The sequence below is a fragment of the Solanum dulcamara genome, chromosome 4 (genome assembly GCF_947179165.1).
Source record: "Solanum dulcamara chromosome 4, daSolDulc1.2, whole genome shotgun sequence".
Lineage (NCBI taxonomy): Eukaryota > Viridiplantae > Streptophyta > Magnoliopsida > Solanales > Solanaceae > Solanum > Solanum dulcamara.
The window spans coordinates 75,406,623-75,426,263 of record NC_077240.1 but is presented as its reverse complement, the minus strand read 5'-3'; the positions used below and the strand labels follow the sequence as shown (position 1 = coordinate 75,426,263).

The 19,641-nt window shown below is 31.4% G+C and overlaps 1 protein-coding gene and 2 pseudogenes across 1 annotated transcript; 2 read left to right on the top strand and 1 right to left on the bottom strand.

Annotated features, from left to right (window-relative positions):
- The first annotated feature begins 1,543 nt into the window (after window positions 1–1,543).
- On the top strand, window positions 1,544–4,937 carry LOC129885097 (transcription factor LAF1-like; annotated as a pseudogene).
- A 5,701-nt stretch (window positions 4,938–10,638) lies between these two features.
- Window positions 10,639–14,936, top strand: LOC129884370 (actin-depolymerizing factor 7-like; annotated as a pseudogene).
- Window positions 14,937–15,289: 353 nt separating this feature from the next.
- LOC129885096 (low-temperature-induced 65 kDa protein-like) lies at window positions 15,290–19,363 on the bottom strand. The gene is made up of 3 exons (XM_055959308.1): window positions 19,146–19,363; window positions 17,744–17,920; window positions 15,290–15,669 (listed from the first exon to the last, which is right to left on the bottom strand). The coding sequence occupies exons 1-3, from the start codon at window positions 19,309–19,311 to the stop codon at window positions 15,413–15,415; spliced, it is 600 nt and encodes a 199-aa protein (XP_055815283.1). The 5' UTR covers window positions 19,312–19,363; the 3' UTR covers window positions 15,290–15,412.
- Window positions 19,364–19,641: the final 278 nt, after the last annotated feature.

Sequence of the window (19,641 nt, the reverse complement as noted above, 5' to 3'; positions counted from 1 at the left end):
GAAAAAGTTATACATATGAGATATTTAAGGGGATTCAATATACAATTTTCCAATAAAAAAAGTTTGAATGAATCCCCCTGCGCTCCCTAGCTCCGCCACTGGCTTGGGGTGGCATGTGGGGGTAATGGTGATAGGGGCCGGGTGGGTTGGGGCGTGTTGGACGATCAGTAGGAAACAATGCCCGTTTGGCTATAAAAATTCTCTTTTTTTTTTTTTTTTTTTTTGTTTTCCAAAAGATGAAATTCAAAACAATTTTTGATTGTAGTCATTTAAAATTTTTCGTTTAAAATAAATTTTAGATATTTTTGAATTATACATCAATTTATTATAAGTAAAAGAAAAGTTTTAAAGTTAAATTATTTCTCATTATAGAAAAATAATTTTTTTTGAGACGTTATCTTAAGAAAAATCACATAAATTAAAATAGAAGGTACATGTTTTTTGTCATCTAATTGACTCGTTTAATATGTATTTCATTTTCTCTATATTATTGTGTGAACTTGGTATAAAATTCTCAAAGCTAACGCCGCTCTTCATTCCCTGTATGATACCATCACGGATTGAATATTCTCAATACTCTATTAAGAGAAGGAACACTACTTGACTCCACGCCATCATCTAACTGCACTATTACTATCAATAGATAGCTTTTCAAACCGCATACACAGGACATTCCCGTCTAAATCCTCGATATCTTTCAAGACGTACCTTATACTTAATAGAATAGTTATTGATTTTGAAGAATTTTAATTAGCTAGAACCAGTAAAGACAAAAAGTGTATTCTGCAATCAACAGAATCCATTCTTGTGTCATTTAAGCAGAGGCCTAAACCTACTTGACATACACTACTAACGGTTTCTGGAGCCTTTTTAAGCTACAAATTTTAATATTCTCTTATTTTAATTTATTTGGTCTATTTTAACTTAATACATAATTTTAAAAAGTAAAAAAAAAAAGAGTCTACAACAACATACCCCATGTAGTCCCACAGTGTGGAGACTAAAGAGGATAAAGTATATGCAAATCTTACATTTATTTACCTCATAAGTGAGGTAGAGATGTTGTTTCTGATAGACGTTCGGTTCAAGACAAACAATTTAGAAAAAAATACGTAATGAAAGTACAAGAGACAATGAAAAATAACACAAACAACAGAACAGTACAAAAACAATAATCCTATAATGAAACTACACGAAACAGTAGATAGTAACATAAATAGAAGAACAAGAAACTAAAATTAAACATGTCGACATGTGAAAAGTTGAACTTAGAAAAAGAAAAAGTCTTTCTTTTTTAAATGGACTAAAGGAATAAGCCAAACAAATTGAAACGGGAAAGTAATTTTTCACCTTTTTATCCCTTTCGGTTGAGGAAATCCCTTTTTAACTTTTTTTTAGTTTGGTTTGTTTATAAAAATGAGTAATTAATTAATTTCAACTAATCCTCCCTTTAAATCCTCACCATTAAGTCTTCCTTCCTTGTCCCCTCTCCCTCACAAGGCCATATATACATATATTCTCTTCAATTCTCATTTGTTTGAAAATGGGATGCAAGCAAATGGACAAATCAAAGACAAAGCAAACGCATAAGAGGGGATTATGGTCTCCATATGAAGACCAAAAGCTCAAAGATTACATCTTCAAACATGGTCATCGCTGCTGGGCATCTGTGCCAATCAATGCTGGTTAGCTAATTACTATTTCTTGTCTGATATATTAAAAATAGATGTTCACTCTTACTTGTTCAATTTCTAAAAAATCAAGAAATCATTTATCACATAATAAAAAATAAATTAAGAATATATCAAGTCAAACATTGATAACTTTAAGAATGAACTGACGAAATACTTAATATTCATTGTTTACTCGATATTTGACCTCATCTTTATATTGTTCACGCTACAAATATTCATTACTCATGAGCATGCAGGGTGTTAAGTCCCGATAGTAAAAAGGGAAATTTGTTTTTGCTGATTATGGTACCAAAAGTTTTCTCTTTACCTCTTATTAAATGGTTGACTGTTTTTTCATTCTAAAAACTTTTATACTTCTATTACGCATCAAGATATACAAGATTTATTTTATATGACATCCTTATTACTAGTAAAATTAGCATCATTGGCTGCCCCTTTGACTATTTTTAATGCTTCATCTAACAAATAATTTCATTCAAGAGGTAGGACAACTATCCTAATATAATACATCACACACTTCCCTCATTTCATTTTAAATGACGGTGTTTGAGCTGGGAAGTTCAAGAAAGAAATTAAACAAAGACTTTAGAAATTTATTGTTTTGATTTTTAAACATATGTCATGATATTATTATGGTCGTAAAAGAATAAAATTAAGAGTGAAAAATAAAGTTAAATTTAATTCAAACATAAAAATTTTCAGAACATTTTTTTTATAAAAAAAGTGTTATAAAAATTAGAAAGGAGGAAGTATACCAACCTCTAACTTGACGCGTGAATGTTAATAAATAAATAAAGATATTGTACATATGATTACATATATATAGTTTTGAATGTATTTATTTTATTAAAATTATTGAAAAGGGAAAAATAAAATAAAAAACAGAAGAACTTTTGCTTATGACAAAGGTACATCTATAGGAACAAACAGGATTGCAACACGTCAACAAATAATAGAATTTCTGTTATGACATAGAAATTCAACTCAATATAAATATAGAAAAAAATATTTATCAATTAAGACCTTCTTTAAATTAAATTATATAGTTGACATGCAAGGTATGGTTCATGGAAACTCAATGACATTGAGCCTGTTTGGATTGGCTTTAAGTTGGTCAAAACCAACTTAAAACCCCTTTTCAGCTTTTGAACGTGTTTGTCTAATGCTAACTTTAAGCCAGAAAGTTCTTAAAGTCAGTCAAAAATGAAAAGTTAGGATTCCTAACTTTTTTTTTTCTAAGTGCTTAAAGTCATTTTCTTTGACCATGGAAATTACTTTTATATCCCTTATATTTTAACTAAATTCCCAAACTACCCTTTTTATTCTTTTAACCCTAAAATTCACATAATTTTCCTCATTTAAGCACTTTTATCTAAACACTCAACTGCTTATTTATAAAAATAACTTTCAGCACTTTAAAGTTCTAAAAGCACTTCATACATAAAAGTTACTTTTTTAAGCCCATCCAAACGGGGCTCAATTTATATTTTATGTTTGTACTAAAAAATTGAAAAAATATTTATGAATTAATTAATTGTGAACTCATTTTTTATTTTACATTAACTTAAAAAATCGAAATCTGCTTCTAATTTATGTTAGTCATTTTTTTATATTTTTAATTAGGGTTGCAAAGGACTGGAAAAAGTTGCAGATTGAGGTGGATTAATTATTTAAGGCCAGGCCTAAAGAGAGGGACATTTAGCACTGAAGAGGAAAAGACAATCCTGACCCTTCATGGCATGCTAGGCAACAAGTAAGAATCTTATATAGTTCAATAAATATGTCATAAAATCTTTACATGATTTATAAATTACTTCGAGCAATAAAATTAAGGACTAATGATTCTTGTAAGTTGACTTCCTATATATATATATATAGTCCACCTAATTAGTACTTGGCTACAATTGACAAAAACAGCAGAAGTTGACTTTTTCCAAATAGTGAGACTTGTAAATTTTTCATGACGAGTTAATTAATATAATTGGACAATGATTTATATATCCCATTACCTTCCATTTCTTTGAATTCATAAGACATCAGACTATGTCAAGATTCTTTCTTTTTGACAATTTTAGGGTAGCAAATGAGTGGCTTAGACTAAATTTGATCGGTCAAAATGATTTGAATTAATAAATAAATTATTATATTACTTTGTGAAAAGTTAATTGAGATGAAATAGATTGAGTCAAAATAGATTAAATAATTAATTATAACTTAACTCGCTCGATTCTTATTAAGTTTTAATTAATTTATTTTTTTCATACAATTTGTTTAATTATCAAACATAACTTATTTAAAAATATCTTCTTCTTTTTTTATGATAGTTATATAGAACATATTAAAACCAAAAAAATATTTATGTATTTAACAAATTTTCTCATTGGTCAATTATTTAAGTTACATACTTAGCGGAAATCAACCAATTTTTAGTTGAATAAATTTAGACGGATCAAAATGAGTTGAATTAATAAATGAACGGATCATTAACATGCTCAAATTTCAATCATCGGTACAAATCATATTTTCATTAGCTAATTTTGTTGATATATGTATAGGTGGTCTCAAATAGCACAACATTTATTCGGAAGAACTGATAATGAGATAAAGAACCATTTGACACTCTTATCTGAAGAAGAGAGTGCCCAAAATGGCTGAAAGTGAAGAAGGGCATGCTAGAATATATACAAGTGAAAATGGAGAATCTTCACCTTTTTCCATGAAATCGGCTTCCCAAAATTCAAGTAATATAGATTTATTTGAACACATAGAAGGTTCATTATTAGCAGATACAAATCAATTTGTATATGCTAATAATGAATTTGCGAAAGAAAATTTACCCAAAGTATTATTTTCGGAGTGGCTCTCGTTAGATCAATTTAATCGTCAGGATATCAAGCTGAACACAAGCAATCAAGATCTTTCAAAGAATAATTTTGGATGCAACGATTCAATGTTCCAATTAGATGCTTTCACGCAATTGTGGTCCAGTACTAGCGATGAATGAAGTTATTACTTACGGGGATGACATAAATCGCGGTTTTAAAAATATATTTCAACCATCTACTAATGGTTTTGAGGAATTTATAGATGGAGAATTTAACGTAAACGTCGATATGATGTACATATAAGTTCTTTTTTCTCATTGCTTTTTGCCAAAAAATGTTAGTAGAAATTTGAAACTAATAATGCAGGACAACTAAAATCAGTAATGTTATCATGTCCTGTTTTGCTCATAGAATTGAAGGAAGCTTGCAGTCAAAACAGATCTAGCTAGTATATCGGTCATCATTTGACCTTTACAATATATTAAAGAAGATGTCTTTTATGTCCGAATTCACAATTTGAAATTGTTTATATTTGTATTATAGTGAATGTCTATTATGTAGATTCCTTGAGAGAAAAGTTAGGAACCATACTTAGAGATCAAGTCAGTTTTTCCTTATAAATAAAAAGATTTCCTTCATTGTAATTGACTCGAAAATATCCCTCAAGAGGAATAAGAAGTTTCTCTCTTCTCCCTACTTTACTCTTCTTATTATTTTATATAGTTTCATAATAGAAAAAAAAATAACAATATAAAATAAAATTCAGAGCCTACAAAAAATTATGTTTTTTTAAAGAATTTAATCCCCCTTACAATTGCTCAAAGATAAGGGTTAATTCCTTCCAAAATTGAATGAAACATTATTCTGCTATACTAATAATCGAAATTGCACAACTTTAACAAACTGAACAAACGGAATACATCACACGGCACTTACTTTTTATCTTGAAAAAATGATGCAGAGAAAGAGGAGAAGAAATAGAAAATTTTTGCCTGCTTTTAGGAAGAAGAATGTTGTATTTTATTTTTTCAATATTTGAAAATGAGGCGAAACCTCTGAAAATTTAAGCCAGTAATAGGTGCAAAGGTATCTGTTTGGAAGGGAAGTGATGGTGACTGTTAGAAAAATCCGTGAATTTATTTAAATATTTTTTCACGAATTAATTAAATTAAAGCCTCATTTATCATTCAAATGCCCTAGTCTTTAATTATTGCCCTTAGCAATCAAACTTATGCTCGGTGGGCCATACGTTTTTTTATGAAAGTAGCGCATTACTTGTGAGATATTATGATGCAAAAATATAAACTTATGCCCCTAAAAAAACAATTGGTCTTGATGGGCAAAATTTAATGACAAGCACAAAACAGGGGCAAAAGTGCAAATGACCCCTCATTTCTTTGCACTTAATCAAGATCTTAATATTAATCATTCAAATCTCAATCATTAAGTTCGTTTATTTTTCAGGTCTGAATTTTATTTATTCATATCTTAATAATTAAGTGCTTATTTTTTTAAAAAAATATTTCAACCACTTAATGAGATTAAATAGATACGCTTTATTAAGATTTAATTGTAATACAATCTTTATATCGTCACTAAGATTTCTATCAAAAATTTCTACAACAATTCACCAATTTCATCCATTAATTCTACTACATCACCCACCAATATCAACTTCCGCCGATGTCGTCCATCATTATCAACTATCAGAGGCGAACCCAGGATTTGAAGACGACGGGTGCACCACCAATGGCTAATGCACGTTAATTAAAACATGTCACCGAATATCGATTTGTATGATAATTTTATTAAACATAAATATATAAAACTAATGTACTAACGTATATATATATGAATTTAATGACTTTGCTAGATAAAATTGACTTTGTGGAGTTGTGGATTTGAACTTCACTTTGCACCATGAGGTTGTAAGTTCGAAACTAGCCACCCCCTTATAATTTGAACCCCATCCCTTCATGTCAAAGGTGTACAACATTCAAAGCAGTGCAACAATTTAGTTATAATTCGAACCCCATCCCATCATATATAATCAACTGTTATTATCACTGACACTCTTTACAATCATCGTCATCCGATGTGATCAACTATTGCTATCACTGACGTCATTTTCAATTATCACCATCAATCATCATTACCACAATAACTTTCAACAATCACCATCATTAGTCACTATTATATATCGTCAACCATCATTGTCACTATTACTATCACTATTATCGCCACGACTATTAATTCTCACCCACCAACTATCTCCATCAATCATTACTGCCAGCATCAACACCACAAGCTACAACCTACAATACCATCATTAGCCAACACATTTCCAATTGGCACACACAATTACTATCATCAACCAACGTATAATATTTTAAATATATATTTTTTCAATATAATATTAGATCTATTTAGTATTTTATTAAATTGTATATTCATTAGTTTCTAAATAAAGGCAAATTTTAAATATGGTGAGCCTTTTAAAAACTCATAAAACAATTGTGGACCTTTATTTAGTCACAGAAAATTCTCTAATTCACAGAAATCCTCTCTTTAATTCTATAAAAGCTGCTAAGGTCTCTAGTCCTACGAGTTCAAGGATCTCTCTAGCTCTATCCTATATTTTATTTTTATCTTTTTTTTATCCAATCTTAAAGAGATCCTCAATTCTTCTCTCTTTGCAAGACATCATGGTATTAATATCCCTCTGTCAACATGCAAGATATCATATTTTCAATTTAAAATTTATGAGTTCTGAACTTGTTGTTGAACCCATAGTGGTTAGAATTTTTAGGTTAAGCAATTAAATATATTTATACATATTTAATAATTTATCTAATACAAATACAAAATCTAATTAAACAAAAATTACTCATTTCGTCTGAACCTGAACCTGTAACTAATACTCTCCCTCCCTCCACCCCTCGACTTTTGCGGATGTTTGACAGTGTTAATTGGTTGATAATTCACTCTTCTTGTTCCACCTTTTTCTTCTTCTTCTTCTTCTTCAATTTAGGCCATCTTCATGTTCTAAAAAATATTTGTTGGGATGCAGACAAATGCAAGATAGTCAAAACGTGTTTTGAACGCGTAGTCAAAAAAGGAACAAAACGCGTTTTGAACGCGTAGTAAAAAAAGGAACAAAACGCGTTTTGAACGCGTAGTCAAAAAAGGAACAAAACGCGTTTTGAACGCATAGTCAAAAAGGGAGGTTCAATATGCGGATTTTACGCGTTTCTAGTTTCCTATAAATAGAAGACCTCTTGTCCTCATTTATCCCATCCCAGAAAGAGAGAGTAAGAATACAAAGAGAGTTATACACCAAGATAAATATTGTAGTCTTGAGTGTCCTCTTTAATAGTTGTTTCTTTTACAAGAGAGAAGTGTTAATTGTTGTTTTCTCCTTGTATTTGAGAGCTGTGTAATCCATACAAAAATAGTAAAATCCTTCTACCCCGTGGTTTTTCCCTTCTATCATTTAGAGGGGTTTCCACGTAAAATTCTTGTGTCCAATTTATTTTCATTATTTTCATCATATTCAAACTTTAGTTGTGGTGCTTCCTCCCCCCAACAGTGGTATCAGAGCCCTCGGTTATTCTGTTTGTTTTATGCGAAGGTACTATTTGTGAATAGTAAATTTGGTGAAAAATACTATTCACGTGAATAGTAAATTTTGGTGACGGTATAGTTTGTCACGATTATTCGCAAAAATATTCAGAAACGATCTAGAAGGGTGTGAAGCAAATAACAATGTCGAGTACAATAAAGTTTGATGTTGAAAAATTCAATGAGACTAATTTCTCATTGTGGAAAATGAAAATAAAAGCGATATTGAGAAAAGACAATTGCTTAGCTGCAATTGAAGGCAGGCCCACAGACTTTGTTGATGACAGCAAGTGGAACGACATAGACAGCAATGCAGTTGCTGATCTACACTTGGCACTAGCTGATCAAGTGTTGTCTAGTGTGGCGGAAAAGCGGACGGCGAAGGAAATATAGGATACTCTTACAGGGTTGTATGAGGCCAAGTCTTTACATAATAAAATCTTCTTAAAAAGAAGATTGTATACTCTTCGAATGGCAGAATCCATGTCAGTTACTGAACACATCAATACTTTGAATACTCTGTTTTCGCAACTTACAACAATGGGTTGCCAAATAGAGGGTACTGAACGTGCGGAGCTTCTACTTCAAAGTCTGCCTGACTCGTATGATCAACTCATCATCAACCTGACGAACAATATAGACAGTCTAGTTTTCGATGAAATTGCAGCCGCTGTCTTGGAAGAAGAAAATAGGCGCAAAATAAGGAAGACAGACAAGCAAGTTCGCAGCAAGCTGAAGCTTTGATGATGGTAAGAGGAAGACCAACGGAACGTGGCCCCAGTGGGAGTCACAATCATGGCAGATCTCAATCAAGAAGTAAGAAGAATATCAAGTGCTACAACTGTGGCAAGAAAGGGCACTTCAAGAAAGATTGTCGGTTCAAGAAGAAGAGTGAACACCCTTAGCCATCAAATGCTCAAGGGAATGTTGCATGTACCTCGGATGATGGCGATATTTTATGTAGTAAGGCAATATCAAATAATGAAGGCAGAAAACGTTTTGCTGATGTCTGGATCATGGACACAGGAGCAACATGGCACATGACTTCCAGGAGAGAATGGTTCCATCAATATAATCCTATCTCAGGAGGATCTGTGTTCATGGGAAACGATCATGCTTTGGATGTTATTGGTATTGGGTCCATCAAAATAAGATGTATGATGGCACGGTTCGCACCATCCAGGAGGTACGACATGTAAAAGACTTGAAGAAGAATCTATTGTCTTTAGGACAACTAGATGATAATGGATGTTCGTATAAGACTCATGGTGGAGTCATGAGAATATCCAAAGGAGCGCTTGTAGTGATGAAAGCAGAAAAACTTGCTGCAAATCTATATGTGCTTAAAGGTGAAACACACCAAGAAGGAGAAGCATCAACCGCGTCAGCAAGTTCATTTGAAGAATCAACGATGATATGGCATCGTAAACTTGACCATATGTCGGAACGAGGTTTGAAGATTCTTGCTGAGCAAAAACTTCTTCCAGGGCTCAAAAAAGTTTCACTACCCTTTTGTGAGCATTGTGTTACCAGTAAGCAAAATAGACTGAAGTTTAGCAGTTCCTCTGCTAAAAGCAAGAAAATACTAGATCTGGTTCACTCTGATGTCTGGTAAGCACTGGTGGAGTCTCTAGGAGGAGCGAACTATTTCGTGTCATTTATCGACAATTACTCCAGGAGAAGTTGGGTGTATCCAATCAAGAGGAAGGCAGATGTTTTTTCAGTTTTCAAAGAATTCAAAGCGCGGGTGGAACTTGAATCTGAGAAAAAGATCAAGTGTTTGAGGACAGATAATGAAGGAGAATACACTGGTGATGAATTAATTGGTTGATAATTCACTCTTCTTGTTCCACCTTTTTCTTCTTCTTCTTCTTCAATTTAGGCCATCCTCATGTTCTAAAAAATATTTGTTGGGATGCAGACAAATGCAAGATAGTCAAAACGTGTTTTGAACGCGTAGTCAAAAAAGGAACAAAACGCGTTTTGAACGCGTAGTAAAAAAAGGAACAAAACGCGTTTTGAACGCGTAGTCAAAAAAGGAACAAAACGCGTTTTGAACGCGTAGTCAAAAAAGGAACAAAACGCGTTTTGAACGCGTAGTCAAAAAGGGAGGTTCAATACGCGGATTTTACGCGTTTCTAGTTTCCTATAAATAGAAGACCTATTGCCCTCATTTATCCCATCCCAGAAAGAGAGAGTAAGAATACAAAGAGAGTTATACACCAAGATAAATATTGTAGTCTTGAGTGTCCTCTTTAGTAGTTGTTCCTTTTACAAGAGAGAAGTGTTAATTGTTGTTTTCTCCTTATATTTGAGAGCTGTGTAATCCATACAAAAATAGTGAAATCCTTCTACCCCGTGGTTTTTCCCTTCTATCATTTAGAGGGGTTTCCACGTAAAATTTTGTGTCCAATTTATTTTCATTATTTTCATCATATTCAAACTTTAGTTGTGGTGCTTCCTCCCACCAACAACAAATACTGCGTCTAGAATGACTGGTAGATGAGTGCAAGTTCAAGTTCTTGGAATTAAAAGCAAAGAGGAACTACAGGTTCATACTATTCAAGATTGATGGCCAAGAAGTTGCTGTGGAGAAGCTTGGAAGCCCTGAAGAAAACTCTGAGGACCACACTTACTCTTTGACTGTCCATGAGTGCTGTTACGCCATCTTTGATTTCGATTTCTGAAAAAAGCAAGATTTTCTTCATCGCTTGGTATTGTAATGTTTTATTATACTTCAAGCAAGCTTCTATGTTGCATGAACTCTTCAAAAAAGTTGTTGCGCCTTTATTGAATCCTCCAATATTATACTACTTTTAGAGGATCCGATATGTGTTTGGTGACATTTTTGAAGAGTCAGAACAATACAAGAATTGACAACCTTATTTGCTTCTTAAGTCTTGTCTGTTACTAGATCTTGATATGATAAGATCTAGAGCCCGTTTGGATGGCTTTAAGTTGGTCAAACCTAGGGCTGGGCATAAAATATCGAAAACCGAATTACCGAATCGAACCGACTATTTCGATATTTCGGTATTCGATAATTTGGTATTTCGGTTCGGTATTCGGTACCGAAATTGATATTTCAGTTTCGGGATTTTGGTTTCAGTATTCGGGATTTCCTGAATACCGAACTTTTTTTTTTTTTTAACAAAAAAACTGGAAAAAAAATTACCAAAAAATAAGAGTATAGTAAGAGGAAACTATCTCATTTTTTCATTTTCCTTACCATTTTCATTTCAACTTTCCCACGTTTACCGTATATTATATCATTATATGCACACTTACACGTACATTATGGATAACTGCTAAAATTTAATTCATGTACATGTAAAAATTCTAAATTCTAATTTCAAATTTATGCAATTGATTAAGAATTCTAATTTCACTTTGCATGATTCCCACGTTAGTTATCTACATAAATTGTTTGGTAGTTACATTGAAAACGAAAGATTCCAACTCTTTCATATCTTTGCAGGAACTAATTAATAATTAGTGCAGTGATGTAGAGTTTTTGGATAATTCAAAGAAAAATATATGTATAAAAATTATGTATGATATATTAGAGATTTTTTTTTCACTCTTTTTCATTATTTTTATTACATGATAATATTTTTTTTATTCTATATCGATTCATAAATTATTTTCTCTTTGTTTACGATGTATCATTTCTCCTCCGTAGAATGTGGCTTACGAGCAATTTCGATTTCGATATTCGGCAAGTTAAAATGCATATATTACTTAATTATGGTGTAGTAATAAAAATGTAAGTTAAGATATGTATTCTTTAGGTTAATGTAAATATTAAATGCGGATAAATTTTTATTGTATATTAACTATTAAAAAAATATGGTATTACCGAATACCGTACCGAACCGAAGTTTTATTTACCGATTATCGAATTACCGAACCGAAGTTTGAAAGTTCGGTATTTGGTATATACTTTGAATTACCGATTACCGAATTATCGAACCCGAACTTTGAAAATACCGAACCGAATACCGAACGTCCACCCCTAGTCAAACCAACTTATAAACCCTTTTTAGCTTTTGAACGTGTTTGCCTAATGCTAACTTTAAGCCATAAAGTTCTTAAAGTCAGTTAAAAATGAAAAATTAGAATTTCTAACTTTTTTTTTTCAAGTGCTTAAAGCCATTTTGTTTGACCATGAAAATTACTTTTATATCCCTTATATTTTAACTAAATTCCCAAACTATCCTTTTTATTCTTTTAACCCTAAAATTCAAACACTTATTTTCAACATAAGCACTTTTATCCAAACACTCAACTGCTTATTTATAAAAATAACTTTCAGCACTTCAAAGTTCTAAAAACACTTCATACATAAAAGTTACTTTTTTAAGTCCATCCAAACGGTCTCCTAGTAACATACAAGACTTAAGAAGCAAATAAGGTTGTCAATTCATGTATTGAATCCTCCAATATTATACTATTTTTAGAGGATCCGACATGTGTTTGGTGACATGTTTGAAGAGTTAGAACAATACAGAAATTGACAACCTTAATTGCTTTTTAAGCCTTGTATGTTACTAGATCTTGATATGATGACATTGATGGGAAAAAGATTTAGCTAAATAGCATAAAAACAAATATGCAAGGTTCTTCTATGTTATATCCCTTGTCGGGCTAATCCACTCCAAAAATACTCTTAATATGATGTGATACTGTCTATTTCCAATTAACCAACACGATTTTTCTAAAAAGCATTACACCTTTAGGAGTATACCCTATACACCTTATACGTAGCTTTTCGATATTTTCAAATTATCAAACATAATATCAAAGATAATCTCTTGATACATTGCTGATTTCCATTAGGAATATTCATAGTTTCATCCTGCTAAATGGTTCACAAATAGGTTGAACTGTTCTGTGCTTCACACATATTGACTCTGTTTGTCCTGTTTCTAGCAATACATCACCTGCCTTAGCTTCAATTCTTTCTGATATATTTTGACATGGATTTTAAGTTCACCTGATACATCGAAAGTGAGGATAAAGATAGTGTACGCGAGCTCAAAGGATCGATTCGGATTCAAGAGAGAATTAGACGGGATTCAAGTCGAATGGCAAGCAACCAGGGGTGGACCCACATAGAGTCCTTTGGGTGCCCAAGCACCCATTAACTTTGTATCAGACTATATTTATCTATGTAGAAATTAAGAAGTATTTGTATAAAATTTAAGAAAAATTACGCGGTATGACAAACCTTTCTACTATATTACGCGGTAGGGGTATATTTAAAATAATTACAGCTCGCAGGTATATTTACTCGATATGGCAAATCTCGCTGTCAGATATACAATATATATGTATATCAATTACCATTATACAATTTTTCTGACAAATATACATATATAATTCGACAGATACATATATACAATTCGCCTCTCTCGATCTCGCTTGCTTCTCTCCTCCCTTTCTCGATCTCGCTTCCCTCTCTCCTCCTCCTCTCTCAATCTCTCTTGACAGATATACAAATACATATGTATATCAGTTACATATATATAATTTTTTGACAAATATATATATATACAATTAGACAGATATACATATACAATTCACCTCTCGCTAGCCTTTCTCCTCCATTTCTCAATCTCGCTCGCCTCTCTCCTCCATTTCTCGATCTCGATTGTCAGATATACAAATACATATGTATACCAGTATTTGTATATTTCTGTATACAAATAATTTGTGGGTATAGCGATTGTATAATTCGATACAACTTTTGTATAACTCGCTACAACATTTATATAATGGCAAAATTTATATTTTCTATTATAAATAATTAGGAAAATTATACTATATAGAGTAATTATATGCTTAAAAGATTTGTCACATCTGAAAATTTCCCTAATATTAACATAGAGCACCCAATAAAGGAATGGATGGATTTGGCCCAATGGGTCGTGGTGGGTGCTTAAGGCTGTTTTTGAGTTGCTGGGCTTGAGTCCGAATCTCACGCTTAAAATGTTTTCTTTTTAATTTTCAAAGCTCTTTTCTTTCCTTGCTTTTTAGTACTGCTGCCCTTTTGCTATTTTTCCTAAAAAAAGAGGGTATACAAATACACACTCTTCCTTTCTACTTTTTTCGAGATATAAATACTACTCCCTTCATTTTCAAATAATTGTCATGTTTCTCTTTGACAAAGTTAATTTATAATTTTTAAAGCTAAATTATATTAGAATAGTTTAATATTTTAAAATTAAAATTTAGATATTCAAAAACTATACTTAAAGTACTGTATTATAAGTAGCAAATTTCTTATATCAATATTATTATTAAAAAAATATATCTTAAAATGTTGTTCAAAATTGATATTATTTTGACCCTAAAAAAAAGAAAACTATGAAAAGCGAAAAAGAACAAAGTGATTGATTACTCCTATTGATTGTTTTTGCTATTGATTTCAAATATGATCTCCTTTTTTATGCTAAGTGTTAAATGTGTGCATTTATGTTTTGTGATTGGTAGCTTAGTGGCGGCAAAGCTATGTAGACCTAAGAGGTTCATTTGAATCCTCTTTGGTGAAAAATGTACTATTTATACATAGTTATAATTATATTTTATGCATATATATAGTAAATGTTGAACACTTATTGACTTTTTATGTATTTACCTTTTTATATTTTAAACTCGTTTCGTGAAAAATTCGACTCCGCCACTATTAAGCTAAGAGAGCACCCACAATATTAAAATTCTAAATTCGTCACTGCAAGCAACGGATCCTAGTGAAATGAGCTTTGACATTATAGAGTCGCGAACAAATATTTGAAGTCTCAATCACACACTTGATCAAATAAAACACAAGTTTACTAGGGCAAAAGCCTTGATAGATAAATGAAAGGTTCTTTTAGTAAGTTTTCACTTACACCTTGATAGATAAATGAAAGGTTCTAAATTGCAAATTAAAACCGTATCAAGTTATACGATATTAGAAAAATACTACCAAAACTGATGTTACTTGGACTTGCAATCTAATACATGATAAACTTACCTCTTAACCAGCTGCTACGATTCCTTAAGTTCATATACTAAGAACCACACATAATATGAAGTAATTCAACAAAAAATAATATAGAAGTTGAAGAGGTACACTTTCACATAACTCACCCCATTCAGTTCAAAACAAACATGAAGCTCCATTAACTATTTACACAACTGATTACACTTTGCTCAAATTAGAAGAACATCAACAACTCAACTTTTGATAAACATATAAAAAGCACTTATAACTACTAACCTAATTAATTAAGTACCATGTGTGGTACTAGTAGGGGTCTCTTCTGCTGCTGCTGCTGTTGGTGGTTTTGCATCTCCTTTGCGAAACCATGAACTAGCAGTACCTTTAAGCCTATCTATCATACTCTTTCCTGCACCTTCAACATGTGTTGGCATTGCCGCGGCTGCTGCCCTCTGTTCATCGGCAGAGCCTTTTTGTGTCGCCTTTTCTGTTGGCTTTGTCTGTTCAGTTTCCTGAGTTTTATCCTTCCGCCCGGAAAGTTTGCCTGAAATTAGAAAGAACAAAATTAGTCCATGAAAACATGACCAGTAACTCATTCTGCTGCTAGACACGGCCATGGAAATAATGAAAAAGAAAAAATCCCCTTTAAAATCAAACAATTTCATCAAACTGAATTTGATTGCATGTGTGATAGCATTTATTATACTAGAAATATCTATAAACTCAATTATTCATTATTACAACTGCTCAGGATAACTACTTCTATTTTAAGCTTCTAAGACCCATCCATTTAATGCCTCAACAAGCTGTCCAACTATATAAAATTAACACATTTTACTCAGCATTTCGTATAGAAGTTATTATCTCAGCAATAGTGTCCCTGCCCATGATGAACTAAAATTATTGGGGTCTCCAAATTTTATATAATCAACGTGTTTTTTGCCATTGGTAATGATTCTACTACGGTGCCACAAATTCGCAAGCTGATCCTAAGTAATCGTTGTTGTTCATTGGATTCCGGAGGAACTACTTCGTTAGGATTGGGGAATTGCTGCGATTCTTCCTGAATAGCCTGGATTCAGCAGGTGTGTCCATGAAAACGGGAGGGTATTACCCCCGGAATGGACCATGCCTGACCTTGTTCGGACAGAGCCCAATTTTTTAATTTTTGTCAAACTGAAGTTGAGCTTGGCAATAGCTATTGAAATATTATAATACAAAAATATAAATTTATACCTCGCAAAAAAGTTATTAACGACAAGAAACAAAAATAAAACAGAAATTAAAAATCAGCACATAGCACAAAGTAGGGACAAAAAGTGCAAATGACCCGTTCAATTATATGAAAGCTCTCATTTAAAAATGAGCAAACACCACAAATCTCATTAATAAATTTAAAACCTACTTATATGTCTTTACTTTAATTTTTAAAATTACCTTTCGTATCACATTTTCTCCAAATACACTCAAATACATACGAGTCAACTTATGTGTAGCTTATTCCAGATATGCTTGGATGACATAATTTGCATGTATCTGAAAAACACTAACTCTCTCGCTCATCTCTCTCCTCTTTCGCTCGCCTCTCCCCTTATATATTTTAAAATATATCTAATATCTCAAATACACGTATCTAGTGTGATTCACATTTATCTGAAATCAGAAGCGGATTCAAGATTTTGAATCTCTGGATGCTACGCTGCTTTGAACAGTAACCTATGACAAAAACTCCAGCGTAGAACAAGATAATACTTAATACTTATAAGCAAATTTGCATATAAAATTTAGACTTAGTTATTTACAAGAGGTCTAGGGTTCTAATCTACTTATTCACAATTCTTTTTACAATAAATTCTCTACCAATGTCTTACATCATAAAAAAAGTTTCAAGAAAATACAACCCCATAGCAAGAATCGAACTTACATTCCTACAATAGTAAATCTAAGCTTTAGCCACTGGCACTACAAGACTTATTATTTCTAAGGATGTCACGTTTAATATTTATACTTTTCTTGTAAATATATATACAAATATATGTGTATATATAGATTTTCAATCAATATCAGGGGGTGCCACACCTCCTCCGATCAACGTAGATCCGCCCGTCTGAAATACATCGACTCTATCTCTCAACTCTATCCCTATATATCTATATATCAGAATGTATTTGCTATCAAAAATATATATATATAGTATCTTTGATACTGACTTAAAATCTGAAACAAAATTATTAACGAGTGAGACAATATGTAATTATTTTCAAATTATAGAGTGGATGTATATTTTTTGATTAGATTGTTTGTGTAATTAGGTACTTTTTTCTTTAAAAATTAAAAATTAAAAATTAGACTAATATACAATCACCATAAGAATTTTTGATAAAAAATTTTAAAAGTCTTTTTTTATTTAGTATGTTGATAGTCCTATTCGGGTTTAGAAGATCAAATTTCATCAAAAATAAAAATAAGTATTTAGTTGACAAAATCACGAATAAAAGAATCCGATGACAATTCAAGCCGAGGTCTCTCGAATCATCCTACCAATAAAACATGCACAAATTTAACACAACTCATCCATTTTAATCCGTACAAATTTAACTTATCCATTTGATACATACCTGAAATCACCTCAGAAAGTGCCTTATCTTCATCTCTAGGCTTAAATTTCTCTGTTATGTAGCCCTTCATTGACACGCCTTTATCACTTGATTTACTCTTCTCTGCCTTTGTTTCTTCCTTTATGCTCATTTTCTCCAATGACTCTACAAGTGGACTACTTACCGCCTCCTCTCTGTCTGTAACACATACATTACTATTAATTACAAAATAATTTAATTAATTATATACATTGCCAATATAAAAAAAATATTAAAGTCATCCAAAATATTGTAATCTTAAATAAAAATAATGTAGAAATATTATTTCCTCCACTTCCAAAATAAGTGAATAATTATTGTTGGACCTTTTTCATCGTTCAAAATAAGCGAATTGTTCAAAGTTCAAAAGAGTTGTTTAATTTATTTTTTATTTTCACTTCTTCATTTTACATTTTCTAGGTGATAATTTCAAAAGAATTAATTGTTCATATTTATAATTTTTTAAAAATTATTTATATTTTCAAAAATAATTTATAAATAAGTAAAAAGCAAAAGTAAAAAGTGATCTTCAATCAATGTCCTATTTTTTTTTTTTAACGTGTGAACATTAGCCTCAGCAATTTACTTAATGGAGGGAGTATAAGTTATAAGATCATTGACAATTTTAGATATTTATAATAGACGTCATAAATAAATACACTCAAAGGCCTCAGCTCAGTTGAGCTGAGTAAACGTACAAATTTTGCGTATGCAAATTAATCTAAACACCTCGATCAACTCATCTCAAATATATATATTAATTGAACACAACAACTTATAAGATAATTATCTAACAAGTAACCTTCATTAATTGTTTGTCACATTTGACGTCGAATATCCATCGACGCACATAAAAAACAACACAATAAGGCACAGTAAAGTAAGTTATAACATTCAATTATAAATTGAGATCAAATTAAGATGTCTAAATATATACTCTCGAAAATAAAATGTTTACTTGCTAGTTATTGTCAAAAGGTCAAATTCTAGTGTCCAATGTATTATGCTTTTATTTATAATATATTAAAAAAATAATTAGATCAACTTTACCACGTAAGTTAAAAACTAAGGGAGTAACAAATTTTAGGAGTGTACAAAAATAGAATCGAAAAAAATATTATTAAGTTATTGAATTAATAAATTTTTAATAATATTATAAAATAAAATTATCAAATTATTGATTCGATCTTGGTTTTTATTGGTTAACGTGAAAATCAAATCATTAAGAACCAAAAATCAATAAAAAATATCTTATTAATTTAACGTATTTAAAAATCCATAAATCCAACTTATAATACATAAAATCAAATCAAATCAACCAAATGCACACCGCTACTTAATTTCTACCTAATTTGAGATTGTGTGAGAGAAAAACTCCACTTACTGGCGCCTGTTGGATCAGTAACTTTGGTCTGATAATTAGGGAAGGACTTGTCCTCTTTTGGTGCATTTGGATCATCATCTAACGCTGTTTTCAATCCAACTTTGTTCCCTTCCACTACTAATTCATCTTCATCTTTTTCACAAGGACGGTACTCTTGAGCCTCCATAAACCTAAAAACGTTAAAAAAAAGTTACTACTATTTGATTGGTTAGTAAATTATTTTATTATCATAAATAGATGAGACATCAGATTAAAGAGTATGGTTTATATTGAAGCCTTCTTTAGCATATGTATGAGAAGTGGCGCTGTGTAAGCTAAACACGTTATGACTTTAGGGGACACTATACTCTAGACGTGGCCTTCTATAAATATCGATAATTAGAAAATGGATTTCAGCCTTCTTTATCTTACATGACCTTTGGTTTTCGATATTAGGGTTCAATTAATTCAAATTTATGTTGATACATTCTAATATGAAAGAATGTTTTTTATTAAA

Bases quoted from the DNA above. Each gene is read 5' to 3' on its own strand.
- LOC129885096 (XM_055959308.1), bottom strand. From the start codon at position 19,311: ATGGAGGCTCAAGAGTACCGTCCTTGTGAAAAAGATGAAGATGAATTA. The intron at 17,921-19,145 runs GTAAGTGGAGTT...TATGTGTTACAG, and splicing joins TACTGATCCAACAGGCGCCA to ACAGAGAGGAGGCGGTAAGT. The intron at 15,670-17,743 runs GTATGTATCAAA...TTCTAATTTCAG, and splicing joins ACTTTCTGAGGTGATTTCAG to GCAAACTTTCCGGGCGGAAG.